General features: G+C 42.8%; 2 protein-coding genes across 5 annotated transcripts in view; one reads left to right on the top strand and one right to left on the bottom strand.

Annotated features, from left to right (window-relative positions):
* Nucleotides 1–15,080, bottom strand: part of gyg1a (glycogenin 1a) — a 40,367-nt gene that overhangs the window by 1,930 nt on the left and 23,357 nt on the right. Inside the window, exons 2-7 of one of the 3 annotated variants that reach the window (XM_084013099.1) lie at nt 5,584–5,668; nt 2,870–3,005; nt 2,609–2,783; nt 2,355–2,517; nt 1,559–1,685; nt 785–1,022 (exon numbers count right to left, since the gene is read on the bottom strand). In XM_084013099.1, coding sequence (XP_083869225.1) covers nt 785–1,022; nt 1,559–1,685; nt 2,355–2,517; nt 2,609–2,783; nt 2,870–3,005; nt 5,584–5,590 — 846 coding nt within the window. In that variant the 5' untranslated portion in view covers nt 5,591–5,668. Of the gene's footprint in view, nt 1–784; nt 1,023–1,558; nt 1,686–2,354; nt 2,518–2,608; nt 2,784–2,869; nt 3,009–5,583; nt 5,756–15,080 lie in introns of those variants that run through there. The other 2 variants (XM_084013098.1, XM_084013097.1) reach the window with 2 other exon arrangements.
* Nucleotides 8,043–14,796, top strand: LOC311015628 (plastin-1-like). 2 transcript variants are annotated; one of them, XM_084012982.1, is made up of 16 exons: nt 8,043–8,177; nt 8,466–8,556; nt 9,984–10,144; nt 10,235–10,364; nt 10,612–10,744; nt 11,315–11,396; nt 11,848–12,013; nt 12,125–12,267; nt 12,350–12,445; nt 12,530–12,743; nt 13,062–13,140; nt 13,350–13,464; nt 13,542–13,675; nt 13,798–13,921; nt 14,004–14,137; nt 14,245–14,796. In XM_084012982.1, exons 1-16 carry the CDS (start codon nt 8,172–8,174, stop codon nt 14,381–14,383), a joined length of 1,947 nt encoding a protein of 648 aa, XP_083869108.1. In that variant the 5' UTR covers nt 8,043–8,171; the 3' UTR covers nt 14,384–14,796. The 2 variants fall into 2 exon arrangements, with proteins under 2 accessions (XP_083869108.1, XP_083869109.1); XM_084012983.1 differs by lacking the exons at nt 8,043–8,177; nt 8,466–8,556; nt 9,984–10,144; nt 10,235–10,364 and adding an exon at nt 10,431–10,557.

The raw sequence follows: 15,080 nt of genomic DNA on the forward strand, positions 1-15,080 counted from the left end.
CCCCTATTACATATCGTATAATATTTATATTTGCATATTATAGGTTGAATTTTTGGGATCAAATTCTTTCGGGGACCCCTTGCAGTAACTCTGCAGACCCCCTAAGGGTCACACACCCCCTGTTGAAGATCTCTGCTCTAGAGAGCATTAACAGAGTGCGAGGTAGTGGTCTGATCTGGTCTGGTATGACCATGCTAGCATAAGGTGGCAAACGTAAGATAGATATTACTCTGTAACATGATTAAGTAAATTCCCTGATTTCCACATTCAGTCGGGTTGCCAAATAATGAGGCACTCTTGGCCAATGTCCCGCTGTGTGTTACTGTAAAACTATTCAAAAGAAGTCTTACATTTCAAGCCTCACTTATATATCAAGCATGCATAAATATATATATATAGTTTTTTAAAAACAAAGACTTAAAGACTTTCACCTCAGCGGGCTTGTATAAACGTGTTGGTGTGACATGAGGTGGCAGAGCTGCAGGTTTGGCAGCTTTGCTTTTTTTCCCACACCATTTCACGGCCGCCCTGTCACAACAGGCAGCACGGCAACTTCCTGCTACTCTGAAGTGCTGAACGGTTGTCGGGGGAACTCGACACGCTTCATCGACAGCGATTCATGCAGTCTAGACTGCTAAGAGGACTTAAAAACACCCGCAGACAACAAACTCCACGTTCGGTAAACGATTAGTGCTGAGGAATGTGGAACAAACCGCCTTTTTTTTTTAAATATGTTAATACGGCCACACCTAGAACCGGACATTGGCCACAACGGCTGACTTACGTCCTCCCTCGCCTCGACGAAGCCGCTGTCGAACGGAGCGTCCCCGTAGTTGTGCTGCAGCAGAGGCTGCACGGACTGGGCGTACAGCTGCCACCACATGAGCAGGTAGTCGGGGTGCAGATGGCACTGGTCGGGGGACAGGGAGTGACCTTTGACCTCCCCCCTCTGGGCGTCGTAGGAGTAGTTCCACGGCTTCACCTTTCCCAGAAAGTGCACCACCTTGGCGTCGCGGCCGTACCTGTGAAAACACAGCGGGGGAAACCTCGTCAGTTAAATCCGAATGTGCGCGAACAAAGAGAATGTACGGTAAAACCGTGGCTGAGTCCCAATTCTAACTTTACTTTCGAGTCAGAATGAGAAAGGCTGGTAGCATAGAGCATAGAAGTTGGATCCTCCGAATTCACATCTCCCGGCAGCATTTGCATTTCCTCTTCCAAAAAAAAAAAACGCTAACCGGAGGATTTGTTGGAAACCTGTATGATACAATTGGCTTCTCCATCTTTAAATAAAACAAAGTATGCAAATACGGCTAGAGTAGCTCCTCTGTTTGGAGTCAGTAGCTCTTTTGCTACTGAATTTGCACACACAGACACACACAAATGGAGAATGTTTCCACTGACCTTACATACATTTTATGCCTCCTACCACACAAACACCCGGACATCTCACAAGCAAAGTTACAAAGAGAGAGTGTGTGTGTGTGTGTGTGTGTGTGTGTGTGTGTGTGTGTGTGTGTGTGTGTGTGTGTGTGTGTGTGTGTGTGTGTGTACTGACTGTTTGAATGCTGGCAGGTAGGAGTAGATGGCGATACTGCTGAGGTTGTAGATGAAGGGAAGGTGTTTGGAAATATCTGCTGTCGCCCAGGTGTCAAAGAAACTGTTGAGAACCCCCTGATCTCCACCTGCAGACATGGACACACACACACACACACACACACACACACATGCTGAAGACACAACTTCAGGCGTAAATAGAGCAGACTGTGAGAGATGGCTGGGAGCTCTGGTTTGGCATGTTAAGATACACAAACATCAGAGTCATGCGACGATGATTCTGCGTTTTTGCTACGAGCAAAGGGCTGTTCAAAGACATAAAACAGAACCGACGTTCCAACTAGGAGGGAAAAAAAACAAAACTTTATGGCAAAATATCAGAATTGTGATGCAAAAATCCTTTATCTTAGTCATGACGTTGCACGCTAACATGCTTAATTATGATTATAACCTGCTAAACATCAGCATGTCAGCAGTGTCATTATGAGCATGTTAGCATGATAGTGGTAGCATTCAACTCAAAGTGCAGCTTATGATCAAGACACATATCTTCCTGACTTTTCCGATACAAAAACAGACAAATCTCCTTTTAACCACACACACAACGCTCCCAAACAAGGCAGGGGGGGTGCAGGGGAGGGGCAAACCTGTCATGACCACGCCCACTCCGGAGACAGGGCGTGTATACCATTTCATAGCACGACATAGCTTCATTCTTTTTGCTCCACCAGTATCTAGTTCCTCCTTTTCTTGAGAAAAGCTTGTGCTAGAAAAAGGAGAAGATAAAAAACACTCACCGTCAAAGCTGCCGTTTTCGCTGCAGAACGCCAGCAGCCTCTCGTGTGTCTCCTCGGACGGTCGGAAGACGAACACGCCAGAGTTGAAACAGTCTGGCCAACCGGGATCCGGCGCCGCAGATAGCTCCTCCCTCTCGAAGAGCTCATCAACATTCGACAGCACCTGAACACATTCAAATGAACCAAAGGTCGATTTCATGGTCGGGGATCAAAAGGGTCGAGCGGGAGCGAAAAAACGCAATTCCAGGTCTCACCAGCGTGTCGGCGTCCATGAACACACACTTGCTGTACTGCGTGAGAGTCCAGCAGTGCAGTTTGGTGAACGTGACCCCGAGGTCAGGGCGCTTCATGAGGGACAGATGAGCCGCGTCACCCGAGTCCATGACGTCCACCACGCAGACCTCGTCGTAGATGGAACGTAGTGCGTCCCTGCGACACGGACATGATTTGTGTGAGCGCGTGTTGGAGATCAACGCTTTAATCATAATAATAATAAGAAGAACAATGTGCGTTACATGCAAGGCTCTGCAACGTGAGGTCCTATGAGCGCCACCAGCTTCCTGGTTGTGTTGTGTTTTCGTAACGACTGGCCGAGAACCATCGCTCCTTTGGCGTAGCTGTCGTTTGTGGCCAGCGTCACGAAAGCTTGGTCTGCTTGGAGAAACACACACACACACACGTTGGTGTATTGTACATCGTCTGGAGAAAAAACAGCTTTCGTTTGATGTGAATAACACTTAAGAGGGATTCCTTCTCATGTACATTTCTATTGCAACATGCGTTCTATAAGAATTCTGAAGGTGTCAAATGTGATATTACACTGCAGAACTGTAATCACTTAAATCTGTGACATCTTGGGGAAACTGACAGCAACGCTGAGCTCCCAACATCCTTGTGATTAATAAAATAACACAGGTGAATACTGACGTAGAATGTGCATAGTTTGTAAACGCATCATAACCCATAAATTACACAGCAAACTCTTTATAACGTCAAGGACAACGAGATATAACCGGACTTTAAGGGTCACATGTTGCTCAGATGAGATGAATCAACACCAGTTATGTTTGTATTACATCCGAAATGCTGCAGCATATAAATATATATAAAAATATGCACTTATATTTACACTTGCTATTAAAGTGACTAAACATCCTCAGAAAGAAATGGTAGAAAAAGGTTAATTTATTTGTACTCTCGATGCCGCCGTCTCTTTATTGGACAGTAAAAGACATTAAATGCACCTTTTTTTCTGAGTTTTCCTCCATTAACAGACCTGCAGTACCAACACAAGTATGTCTAATCTCATCTATTGTGTGAGGCTCAGTGTCTGATGAGTCCCCCATGCATATATAACAGCAGCAGGGGGGCACGCTGTGTTTCTGCTGGGGTGAAAGTTAGTATTCATCACCATGTCTGTGGTGTGTGTGTGTGTGTGTGTGTGTGTGTGTGTGTGTGTGTGTGTGTGTGTGTGTGTGTGTGTAGGGGGGGTTTGACGGTTGCTAGGGGTTGTTTCAAGGAACTCTGGTTAAGGCCCCTCTCCTCTTTATGATCGTGCAGGAAGCATGTGCTGTGTTCCCACGGTGTTATCTGCCTACAGTCATACGATCAACACTCATGATGAATAATTGACGAATAATTGATGAATTAATCTGGGGGGGACATATATATTTATAAATAATCTAATATCTAAGGTATGAGAATAAAAATGTGGAGTGCCCGTTTGTCATGGTAAATACGGTACTTGTTAAAGTACAGCTCTCTCTATTGTAATACATTAATAGCAAGGACACTTTATAATGCGTGACACTATTAGCCTTTATAAGGTAAGAAGAGGAAAAAACGTTCAAGGAAACACGCAGTGGCGCACGTCCGCAATGAGAGACCGCTACGTCAAGTTCATCAAAGACACCGCATTAAAACAGGAAGTTGACAGCGGCGTCGTTAAAAAAATAAAACCATAAATGAGCCGTTCAAAGTCATTTTCACTATCAATTTAGTTTCTTACTGGAGGACGATGGATGGGATGTATTTTCCTCAATATTTGTGTTTTGCACGTGTAACAAATACTATTATAAATCTAATATAACTACTAAAATTAAAAACTTAATTTAACTAAAACTTTAAAATGCAACTTCTTATATAATGAATATACATAATATAAATAAATATTACATGTTCGAAGGAGTGAGAATTATACATTTACATAATTCCTCCCCTTTTGCATAACGAAACAAAAACATTTATGAAAGGTACAACCCGTAAACAGCTCCACCAATGCTGTACATTATGTACAAACCCAATATCCATCCATTGTCAGCAGATATAATCATTTATTTCCCCTCATGTTCGACTTACAGATTTACTGATCATCAAAACTATTGCAAATTAATTTTCTGTAGACAGACTAATCAATTAATCGGCACGTTTACTTACGAATGTGCACAAAGCGAATGCAAATAATAAAACTTGAAACCAGCTTCACGTTATGTAATAATACAGGAGTCACATTAAAAGGCATAGTTCAATGTTTTAGATGAGGGGAAAAATCATTGCCACTCCGTGCTGTCAACCCAACAGCTGGTTTTTCCTTCTTTCAGTGCTAAACTAAACTAACCAGCTGCAGTCTATGTGGAGAAATCATCGATGCCGGTAATGCAATGTAGGTCATTTCCACTTGCCTCATTTGTCCACACCCTGATGGGCTGTGTCACAACCCACACTTCAACTTTGACATATATATAGGCCTATGTGATATTATTGGGTGTATTAGGTACCTGTACAAATGTTGGCTGATAAGTTAAGACAAATACAAAAATATATATTTCTGTGAAATGTTACTTGATATTTACTAGATTATTATTATTATTATTTTAAAAATTATTTTAAAAATTATTATTATTTTTAAACTCATATCTGAGACAAATGACACCAAAGTTTCACTTTTAAAGTTGTAACCGGATGTGCTCTCTTTGATTATCGTCAGCTTTACTCCGGTCCAAACCGCTGCAGCAACGCATCGACTCAAAGCCATCATAAACCCTCCAAACGGCCGCGACGCGTCTAAAACACAACTGCACTATTGAGACTCATTCATGTCCGTGAGCCAGCGGCGGTGCGTGTTTCATCCGATGTCCTCCGGAGAGGGGCGGTTCGCGCTGACACTGGACCGGACCCGGGAGGCCGTGTTCCGGTGTCGGTGCGGCGGAGCCCCGCCTGTGTGTCTTACCCGACATGGCGCGATGAGAAGAGTCCACCCGGGGCTCGGTGGTCGCGATGGGGCAGATGTACGGTTTGCACTGCGAAGGGCAGAGGCGCAGCAGCTGGGAGCAGTCCAACGCAGGAATTAAGCCCCACATTTTCCGGGTCATGTGACCAGTGACAGCTGACACGCCCCCTGCGCGGAGTCCTTCATGTTCTGGAGAATTGATAACGAAACTACAGTCTGGGCAGCAGGAACACCACAAAAATACTTCAAAATAAAAGTCATACATTTGATTTTACATACCGGTACATATTTGCATCACAATACACTTAAAGTATAAAAAGTACTGTTTATGCAGAAAGTGTCACAATAACATATTATTACATTATTATTATTATTATTATTGATGCATCATTGTGTGCAACACTTTAATGTTGCAGTTGGAAAAGGTGTACACTGCTGGTTTGTTTAATGTATACAAAAAAAACATCAAAATTGCTGATTATATTTTGTATTAATGATCTAAATCTGCTACCTCAAAGTAGTGTAGTGGAATAAACACACTTTACTTCCTCAGCTCGTGTCAGCGCTGCCTCTGACTGGTCAGGACTTCACATTACATCTGAATGAAGCATCAGAGTCTCGACCAAAAGCACCGGCACACAGGTGGCCGTGTTGATGTCACACCCAGATATTATTACATCAAATAGATAACTAAATGTGTAGTGTGTAATGCTAACATGTTATGTCTTTCTACTTGAATGACTGGTGCAGGTTTTTTCCAAGTCTGTCTAAATGCAGTATTCCCATGTGTACACTGACAGAAGCACCCTCTTGAATACCCCTATTTAATGTGAATAAGGTGCCTACTGCAGTGGCCCAATGTGCAAGAAAATGTAATTACATATTTCTCACATAAGAAAATATTGATAAAAATATTTTTTATTGTAGTAGAGTTTCTATGTGTGTGTGAGATGTATGTATCTGTACTCTATTCTCTTTCCTGGGCATGTGCTATGGTGCCAGTGAACAATGCAGGACGCTTGTGAGAAAAAGTCATTTGGCTGTCACACGTTTTACACCAACAACTGATCCTAGCTCAGGGTCCACAACCCACAAACTGTGGCTGCTGTACATCACAACGGCTGGAGGTGGATCGCTTGCCTGAGCCCGGTAACTAGTAGAGGGTAACCTGAGACCTCGGAGTCACCGAGTGAAACTGGGCCGATCGGGTGTCTGAGGAAGAGAGACTTGAAAGGGAGATAGAAAGATGGAGTCCTTTTTTTCACGTAGATTTAGAGGCAACATTTTGAGTGACTTTGTAGTGAGAAGGTGTAAAGAAGCAGTTTGCACAGACTAGATTTGTGAGACGAAAGGAGGAGGTACAAACAGAGAAAGGGAGGGAGTCGAAGACCAGAGAGCAAGAAGTGAAGGAGTGAAAAGAAAGAAAATGGGCCCGAAACTCGACAGCAAGCTGATTTTCTACGTTGGATTGGCCCCTGATCTCCATCCTGCCTGGGACTGAATGTAAGCTCCTTGCCTCTATTGTTTCCACACATTACATGTTGACTATTCTTCAACAGGAGAACTTTGCTGCATTCGTACAAATTGGCAAAATGTTTAATGCACTGATTGAGGAAGAGCATTAAATGCTCTTAAACGTAAGAGAGAGAAAAAGTCCAACCTGCTGGTTTTCAAGCATTGCTGACTGTTGCAGTAAAGTGTTGCTGTGAAGGCGGTTTAATCTGAGTGATGAAGTTGGCTCAGTGCCTCAAGTTACAGGGCATTGTGCGGCAATGACGGAAGTTGCCTCATGTTTTCATGCAAAATTAAAAAAAATCATGTGACACACATCCCAAATATTGTTTTTTCTAGTGGGATTGGACAGTGTAGCAATTATTGTTTCCGTGTATTTATTAATTTCAAGTTCATTCATTGAAATCCTCCTTTAATGACTATTCGAAACTAAATATCAAACTATGAAGCTAGTTATGGAGTCTTTACACTGTCATAAGATAATCATCTCCTGGTTGTAGCTTCACATTTAACGTGTTGTAAATGGATATGGTTAAGTCTGGAGCAACAGGTAGGATTTCAGGCCTATTCGCGTGGATTCAGGTTCAAATCAAGGAAAAACTGCAGCACCTGCTCCCATAAATGTGGACTATGCCACACATTGTACATGACTTTCCTTAGTTAGTGTTTTTATTTTAATGTGCCCTTTATTTTTATTTTCATCCTCTGTTACTGTTGCCCTGACAATACAGGTTTAAGTGTGCAACTCTATGCTTTCTTCACCACAGTCAGACAATTTAACTGCAAAACAACGAAGAGACAGGCACAGAGGAAGAGACAATAACGATGACACAGCTGAGATGTTAAATGTTAACCGCCCGACTACGCCTGTCCCAGGGTCCAGGAAGGCCAAAGGTCCGCTCCGTGCTCCTCCTGGTGACTCCTCCTAGGAGAGATAACCAGCCCTCCAGCCTCTCCAGGATCCAGCTTCCGCTTTGTCCCCGGTCTAAAGCCTCGCAGAGCTCTGGAGTACTCGACTCCACGCAGCCAGTCCGGGAGGGATCTGCAACAAGAGACAAGAATCGCAGGACTTTCTTATGAAGGTACTCGTCTCTCTCTGATGGTGTTACTCTTAAGACCCAGGAGGATTGTAATTTCTTATCGGTTTTATGAGGAAGGTGTGTGGATGTTTGTGAACAGTCAGAGGGGAAGGCCAACCTGGACAGATTTCAGTGTTTAACCTGACACTTCCTAATCGTTCTACCTTTATCCCACCTCTCTTCAGCTTTCGTCTGATCTGTGAGTGATCTCTCATAGTAAACGTAGATGTCTGCAGGGTTAAATTAAGTTTATCAGCGTCTGTTTTCAGGTGTGATCTGAGAGTGTTTCAGGGGCATAAAGCAGAAGCAGCCATGGAGAATCACGTGACGCAGATTTCCCGAGACGACCTGGAGGATCTCAGGGAGGCCTTTAATAGAATCGGTTAGTTTCATATTTGCATGCCTATAACCTGACTGGCCAATTGTGTTGACAAGGATTCTGGCCTGACTAATACACATAAAGCATGTCCCTTATATCAGCTATTTTTATGGCTTGGATTGCTAAATTTGTGCTCTTTGCATCTGATGATTATTATATGTAATAATGAGGCGTTGGCCGATCTTATCAGTCAATCACATAAGTGTATAATTTAAAAAAATGATAATAATAACGAGCATAATAAGGCGCGCCACATTCCTATTCTTGTATGATACACAAATACAAAGCACACAAGCTAAACAAGTGAATGAGACAATTTTATTTAAAGAGTCCCATTTAATTTGTCGTCTAAATTAATATTGAAATTACCTACGAAACTGAATGCAACTGCAAAGCCGGCGAATTTGTAAGAAGGCGTTGTTTAATTGGCACACTTCCATAAGTTGTAGTTGTAGTTATGTGTTATGTGTAGTTAAGCTGAGGTCCAAAATTTGTTTTTGATCTTTACCAACTGTGTTGATTAAATGTAATAACGGACCTATGAAAATATAAAAATAAAGGTATATGACTTACTGTATTACAATAGGAGGGTCTTTCATTTTGTAAGCACCATCCAGCCCGTTTTTATATTGTAATAATAACAGTTTTGTTTTAAATGAGAAATGTAACAAATACAGTAGTTAGTTTTTTCAATTTGCAATATGTTTTCATTTCTGTTTTGTGTTTTTTATCGATGACTAGATTTTATTACCATCTAAGTTTAGCGTATTAGTTTGTCAAAGTAAACTGAGTCATTCGTTTTGTAAGCATTTACTCATAAAGCAGATCTAGAGATAAATCGACCTGATGGTGACCCAAGATGAGAAGTAACAGCCTCAACCGTAACCATGAATGTCTGCACTAGATTGCATGATAATACTGCTTACGGATGACATGTCTCTAAACCCCCAAATGTGAACCGAGGGGGACAATGAAATCTGGAATAACAGATTCTGTTGGAATCACAAGTCAAAATGTGACGTCAGTGAACCACAGGTCAGCCGAGGGCAAGCATACCACTCAATATATACTGTATATGAAGGGCAAAGTTTACAGTAAATGAATCACGGTTCAATATTTATTTGGGTTTAAATGGAGCAGTAACCGTTTCCAAAGCAATAACTGCCTTATAAACGCAACACAACTGATTAAACTCATATCAGTCTTTATTCTGTCAGTTCCAGAATTAAATCAAAACTATTATTAAATTAAATTAGCAAATGACGCACTGTGATAAAGCATCAGCCGTCTTTTTGTTTGCCCTTGCTTTTATCACCTGTGCAATATTGACCAATAAATATTGAGCTCATCATCTTCAGATGTATGTGTAAAGCAAATTGACTTACTGTACGTGTGTGTGTGTGTGTGTGTGTGTGTGTGTGTGTGTTCAGACACCGATAACAGTGGCTTCGTGAGTGACTTTGAGCTCCAGGAGCTGTTCAGAGAGGCAAGCTTCTCCCTGCCGGGGTACAAAGTGCGAGAGATTGCTGAGACCTTCATCGCCGGAGACACCAACAAGGATGAGAAGATCAGCTTCGAGGAGTTTGTTTCTGTGAGTTCTGATCGTGAGCACATATATATATATATATTATATGACCGTACAAATCCAAATCACGGGGGGTAACAGCCTTGCCGTGTTTAGATCTACCAAGACCTGAAGAGCAAGGAGCTCAGCGAGACGTTCAGGAAAAACATCACGAGGAAAGACGGGATCTGCTCCTTCGGAGGCACGTCGGGAAACTCCAGCGAGGGAACACAGCACTCCTACTCTGGTGTGAGAGTATGCATTGTGTGCGTCATTATATGGGTGTATGCTTACCATGCTTAGTGTTGATGGCTCTTAATCATCTCGATGAGAGAGAACCAGGAGTGTGAGAGAGTAAGTAAGTGCAAATCGTCCAATGTCACTTCAGATGTGCGTAATCTTAGATTCCTGTGTGTGTGTGTGTTTGTGTGTGTGTGTGTGTGTGTGTGTGTGTGTGTGTGTGTGTGTGTGTGTGTGTGTGTGTGTGTGTTTAGATGAGGAGAAGGTGGCATTCGTCAACTGGATCAACAAAGCATTGGCGAAAGATCCACACTGCGAACATCTGCTGCCTATGAACGCCGATGACCAAAGCCTCTTCACCTCTGTCCGTGATGGCATCCTGTTGTGGTAACACACACACACACACACACAATCTAACCTCACCCTAAACTTAAACCAAGTCTTCACCCTGAAATTAAATGATTTACATCATGGGGACAAATGTCCTGATTTGGTCTAAAAAAAAAGGTCCCCACATGACAGTTAAAACACATGCGCACACAAACACACACACACACACACACACACACACACACACACACAATCTAACCTCATCCTAACCTTAAACCAAGTCTTCACCCTGAAATTAAATGATTTACATCACAGGGACAAATGTCCTGATTTGGTCTCAAAAAAAGGTCCCCACATGACAGTTAAAACACATGCGCACACAAACACACACACACACACACACACACACACACACACACACACACACACAATCTAACCTCACCCTAACCTTAAACCAAGTCTTCACCCTGAAATTAAATTATTCACATCACGGGGACAAATGTCCTGATTTGGTCTCAAAAAAAGATCCCCACATGACAGTTAAAACACAAACACACACACATCTGAAATGACATGAGACGACTTGCTGACTTCACTAACTCTCTTACACACCATGTTCCCTTTCAGCAAAATGATCAACCTGTCTCAGCCCGACACGATTGACGAAAGAGTCATCAACACCAAGAAGCTCGCCACCTTCACGATGACAGTGAGTAGCAGCCATGAAAACGACAGCTGATTCTGTCCAAGGGTCACAAAATGTACTCACCGGCACCTTTAAACAGAAAATCACGTTGTTTCTAGTTGGTTTAATCCATACGAAAAGGTGTTCAAACAACAACGTGAGGGAGTTATGGGACTCGTTCTTCTTCATTTGTTGCTGTGACCTTCTGCGGCCTTGTTGTCGCTGTGAGGTTGCTAGGAAGCCAGCGAAGAATTATTATCTTATTATAGATTGTGATTCTGTAATTGCCTCCTCTGTGGACAAGTAAAGAAAACAAAGAGCAGTTGCGTATTTGTCCAAATGGATGATATGCTCCGTTCGATTTCTCATAAGTTTGTTATTATTTGGAGGATTCAGGCCATGGCTGCTGTCTTTTGCCGAGCTGCTACAAGGATAAATATCTGACGATATTGTTTGGTCGACAATTCATTCGTAGGAGAATCTGGTCCTGGCGCTGAACTCAGCCTCGGCTATCGGCTGTACGGTGGTGAGCATTGACGCCCATGATCTGATGGCTGGGAAACCCCATCTGGTCCTAGGACTGCTCTGGCAGATCATCAAGGTTGGCCTCTTTGCTGATATAGAAACCAGCAGGAACGATGGTCAGTACACACACACAGTTACTGTGCACTATTCATGTCGTTGGAAAGCAGTTGTAAGTACTGATATTCATGATTTATTATTGTTATGTTATAATTATTGTGTGTCTTTAGGTCTGATTGACCTTCTGTCAGAAAAAGATAATCTGGGTCAGCTGGTGTCTCTGTCCCCTGAGGAGCTGCTGCTCCGCTGGGTCAACCGTCATCTACGCAACGCGGGAACCAAAACCATCAGCAACTTCAGTGAAGATATTAAGGTAATCTCTGGAACGCAAACACACACACACACAATTACACGAGCGCATGCATGTAACTCCTACCTGTGCTGTCCCACCGTAGGACTCGCGGGCCTACTTCCACCTGTTGGACCAGATTGCTCTCCAAGAGGAGCACGACTTCAAAAAGAGCGTCAAAATCGACATGAGAGGTCTCGAAGTGAGTCCGTTTGTTTTCGAATCACAGTGAGGAAAAATGTCCAAAACAGAAACTGTTGTAATATGTTTTACTATGTACGTGAAGGAGCGTGATTTGGAGCGGAGGGCTGAGCTGATGCTGCAGCAGGCGGCCCGGCTGGACTGCAGACAGTTTGTTTCTCCTCATGACGTCACGTCCGGGAACAGCAAACTCAACCTGGCCTTTGTAGCCAACCTGTACAACACGCATCCCGGTGTGCAGAAGGCCCAGCTCAACAGCAACGGAGGCGGCAGCGGCGTGGAAACGGCACACATAGAGCGTGAGAGACGGAGACAACCCTCACTGGATAAAATGCGTTATCATGGTCTTAAGGCTGCTCGTTTGTACAAGCCCAAATATATATAACTCAATAATAATCAAATGCTGACACACACACACTCAGTCCATAATGTGTACATATGGTCATAAATCCAACAAAAAGGCAAATAAATGATCTGCAGTTAGTCATGGCAGCCATAAATCCATATTTAAGCTATAGCTGAACCTGAAACGTTCTTACCAGCTGACAGTAGCTGTGTGGGAACAACTGGTGGAGAATGCGAGGTGGATGTTTATCACGTCTATCGTGTCTTTCCAGCTGAGTCCAACGAAGAGAAAAGATTTCGAAACTGGATGAACTCTCTGGGCGTCTCTCCGCATGTCAACCACCTGAACTGGTATGTCGTCAGTTACATATGTCTGTGTAACACTTTGATGTTTAGAATCTATTCTATGCTACTGAACTTTTGGATGGTCAAAATCTCATATATTTTCCCTTTTTAAATATACCATGGCTCATTTTTGCATTCACTCGTGTCGCAATATCAACTCTTGCCGCAGTGCTACTATATTTTCCTCACTGCCTCTGTGTTGTTGTCTTCCTCAGTGACCTGGGTGATGGTTTGGTGATGATGCAGCTCTTTGACAAGGTTAACGTGCCTGTGGACTGGAAGAAAGTCAACAACCCGCCTTATCCCGCCCTGGGGACCAATATGAAGAAGGTGCCCACATTAAAGAAAATCGAACGCTGGTGAGTATACAAGTATAAAGTAACATTGCGTTTCTGCTTGTATCTTAGCTGGAGAATTGTAACTATGTTGTGGAGCTGGGCAGGGATAAAGCCCACTTCTCCCTGGTCGGCATCGGGGGAGAAAACTTGAACGAGGGGAGCCGGATGCACACCCTGGCACTGGTCTGGCAGATGATGAGGAGGTACGTGCCCCAAGGCTGTGGGGACATGTCGCCGGCTGTCCATTTTGAATCAATTACAGTGGTTTGGATACAACAGCTCCTTGTACAGTTTGAGTTATCTATCCTGCTTCTTATCCCTTCAGGCACACAACGCTGGTTTTGTCGGATCTGGGTGATGGAGAAAAGGTTGGAGACCAGGTCATCCTCAGCTGGGTCAACAACACCTTGAGCGACAAGCGAAAGGACACCCAGATCAGCAGTTTCAAGGTGTGTGTGTGTGTGTGTCTGTCTGTGGTGTATTTGAGTAAAAACGTTTGCATTTGACAATGTATCCCTGTTTTTTCTGCAGGACAAACTGATCAGCACCAGTCTGCCGGTGATTGACCTGATCGATGCCATCGCTCCCGGTACTGTGAAGTGGGACATGGTGAAGAGGGGACAGAAAGGAGTGCTGAAGGATGCCGATAAACTCAACAATGCAAAGTAAAAGACGAAATCTCAACTGTTTTTTTCCCCTCCTTCCTGCACCTTTGTGTTTGTCACTCGGTCATCGTGTCCTCTCTCTCTCTCTCTTCCCGTTCCTCTCCCAGGTATGTGATCTCATTGGCTCGTAAGATCGGCGCTCGCGTCTACGCGCAGCCCGAAGATCTGGTTGAAGTGAATCCCAAGATGGTTCTGACGCTGTTCGCCTCCCTCATGGGCCGCGATTTGAAAAAGATCCAGCACTGAGACAGACGTGAACAAACTGAAAATGCACCAATAAACATATATGTATTTTTTTTTTCTTTTGACCTTTGACTTTTCTGTGATCAGAGAAAGAACAAAACGTTATGCCTACCTAAAGTTGGAGATCATTTCTCATCAGCATTTGCATTTGTTTGTTATCTGTGATTTTACAGAACAAGCTTGTTCTTTGCTAAAAAAAAATACAAAAAATAATGCATTACATCAATTTACTTGCTACATGAACACAAAAGGAGATACAGAAAAAGGACAAAGAGAATCATACACACTCCAATACTTTTGCTAAATGTCTGTGATATGAATGTATTCCTTCTTGCTTAAATGTTGTCCATTGAATATCGCTATTTAATTATTAAAGAGAATCTATTAAATGTGAATAGTTGTCTTGTATGTGTGTTTTGTGTCTGGTTAAATAAAGAAGAAAAAAATGTACTTGATCCTGAAATCTTGAATAGCTTTCTAAACCTGCTGCCCAGTCCCGGGTAAGTGGAATAAATGGAGACTAAATTGAGATTTTATATGATATTGTACTATGAAAAAAAAACGTTGCTTTAAAAAAAACATAAATATATAGTGATTGAAAGTAAGTTAATTGACTCAAGTAGGCTACTGTGCAATTTTGCGGTATTTTTTATTTTTCTTGATTAATTCCATTTTCTGTTTCTACTTTACTCTGCAAGAA

The sequence above is a fragment of the Eutrigla gurnardus genome (assembly GCF_963514095.1).
Source record: "Eutrigla gurnardus genome assembly, chromosome: 7".
Classification (NCBI taxonomy): domain Eukaryota; kingdom Metazoa; phylum Chordata; class Actinopteri; order Perciformes; family Triglidae; genus Eutrigla; species Eutrigla gurnardus.

Coding starts and splice junctions, on each gene's coding strand:
- LOC311015628 (XM_084012982.1), top strand. Junction 12,744..13,061: donor GGAAACGGCACACATAGAGC/GTGAGAGACGGA, acceptor GTGTCTTTCCAG/CTGAGTCCAACGAAGAGAAA. Junction 13,676..13,797: donor GTCTGGCAGATGATGAGGAG/GTACGTGCCCCA, acceptor TTATCCCTTCAG/GCACACAACGCTGGTTTTGT.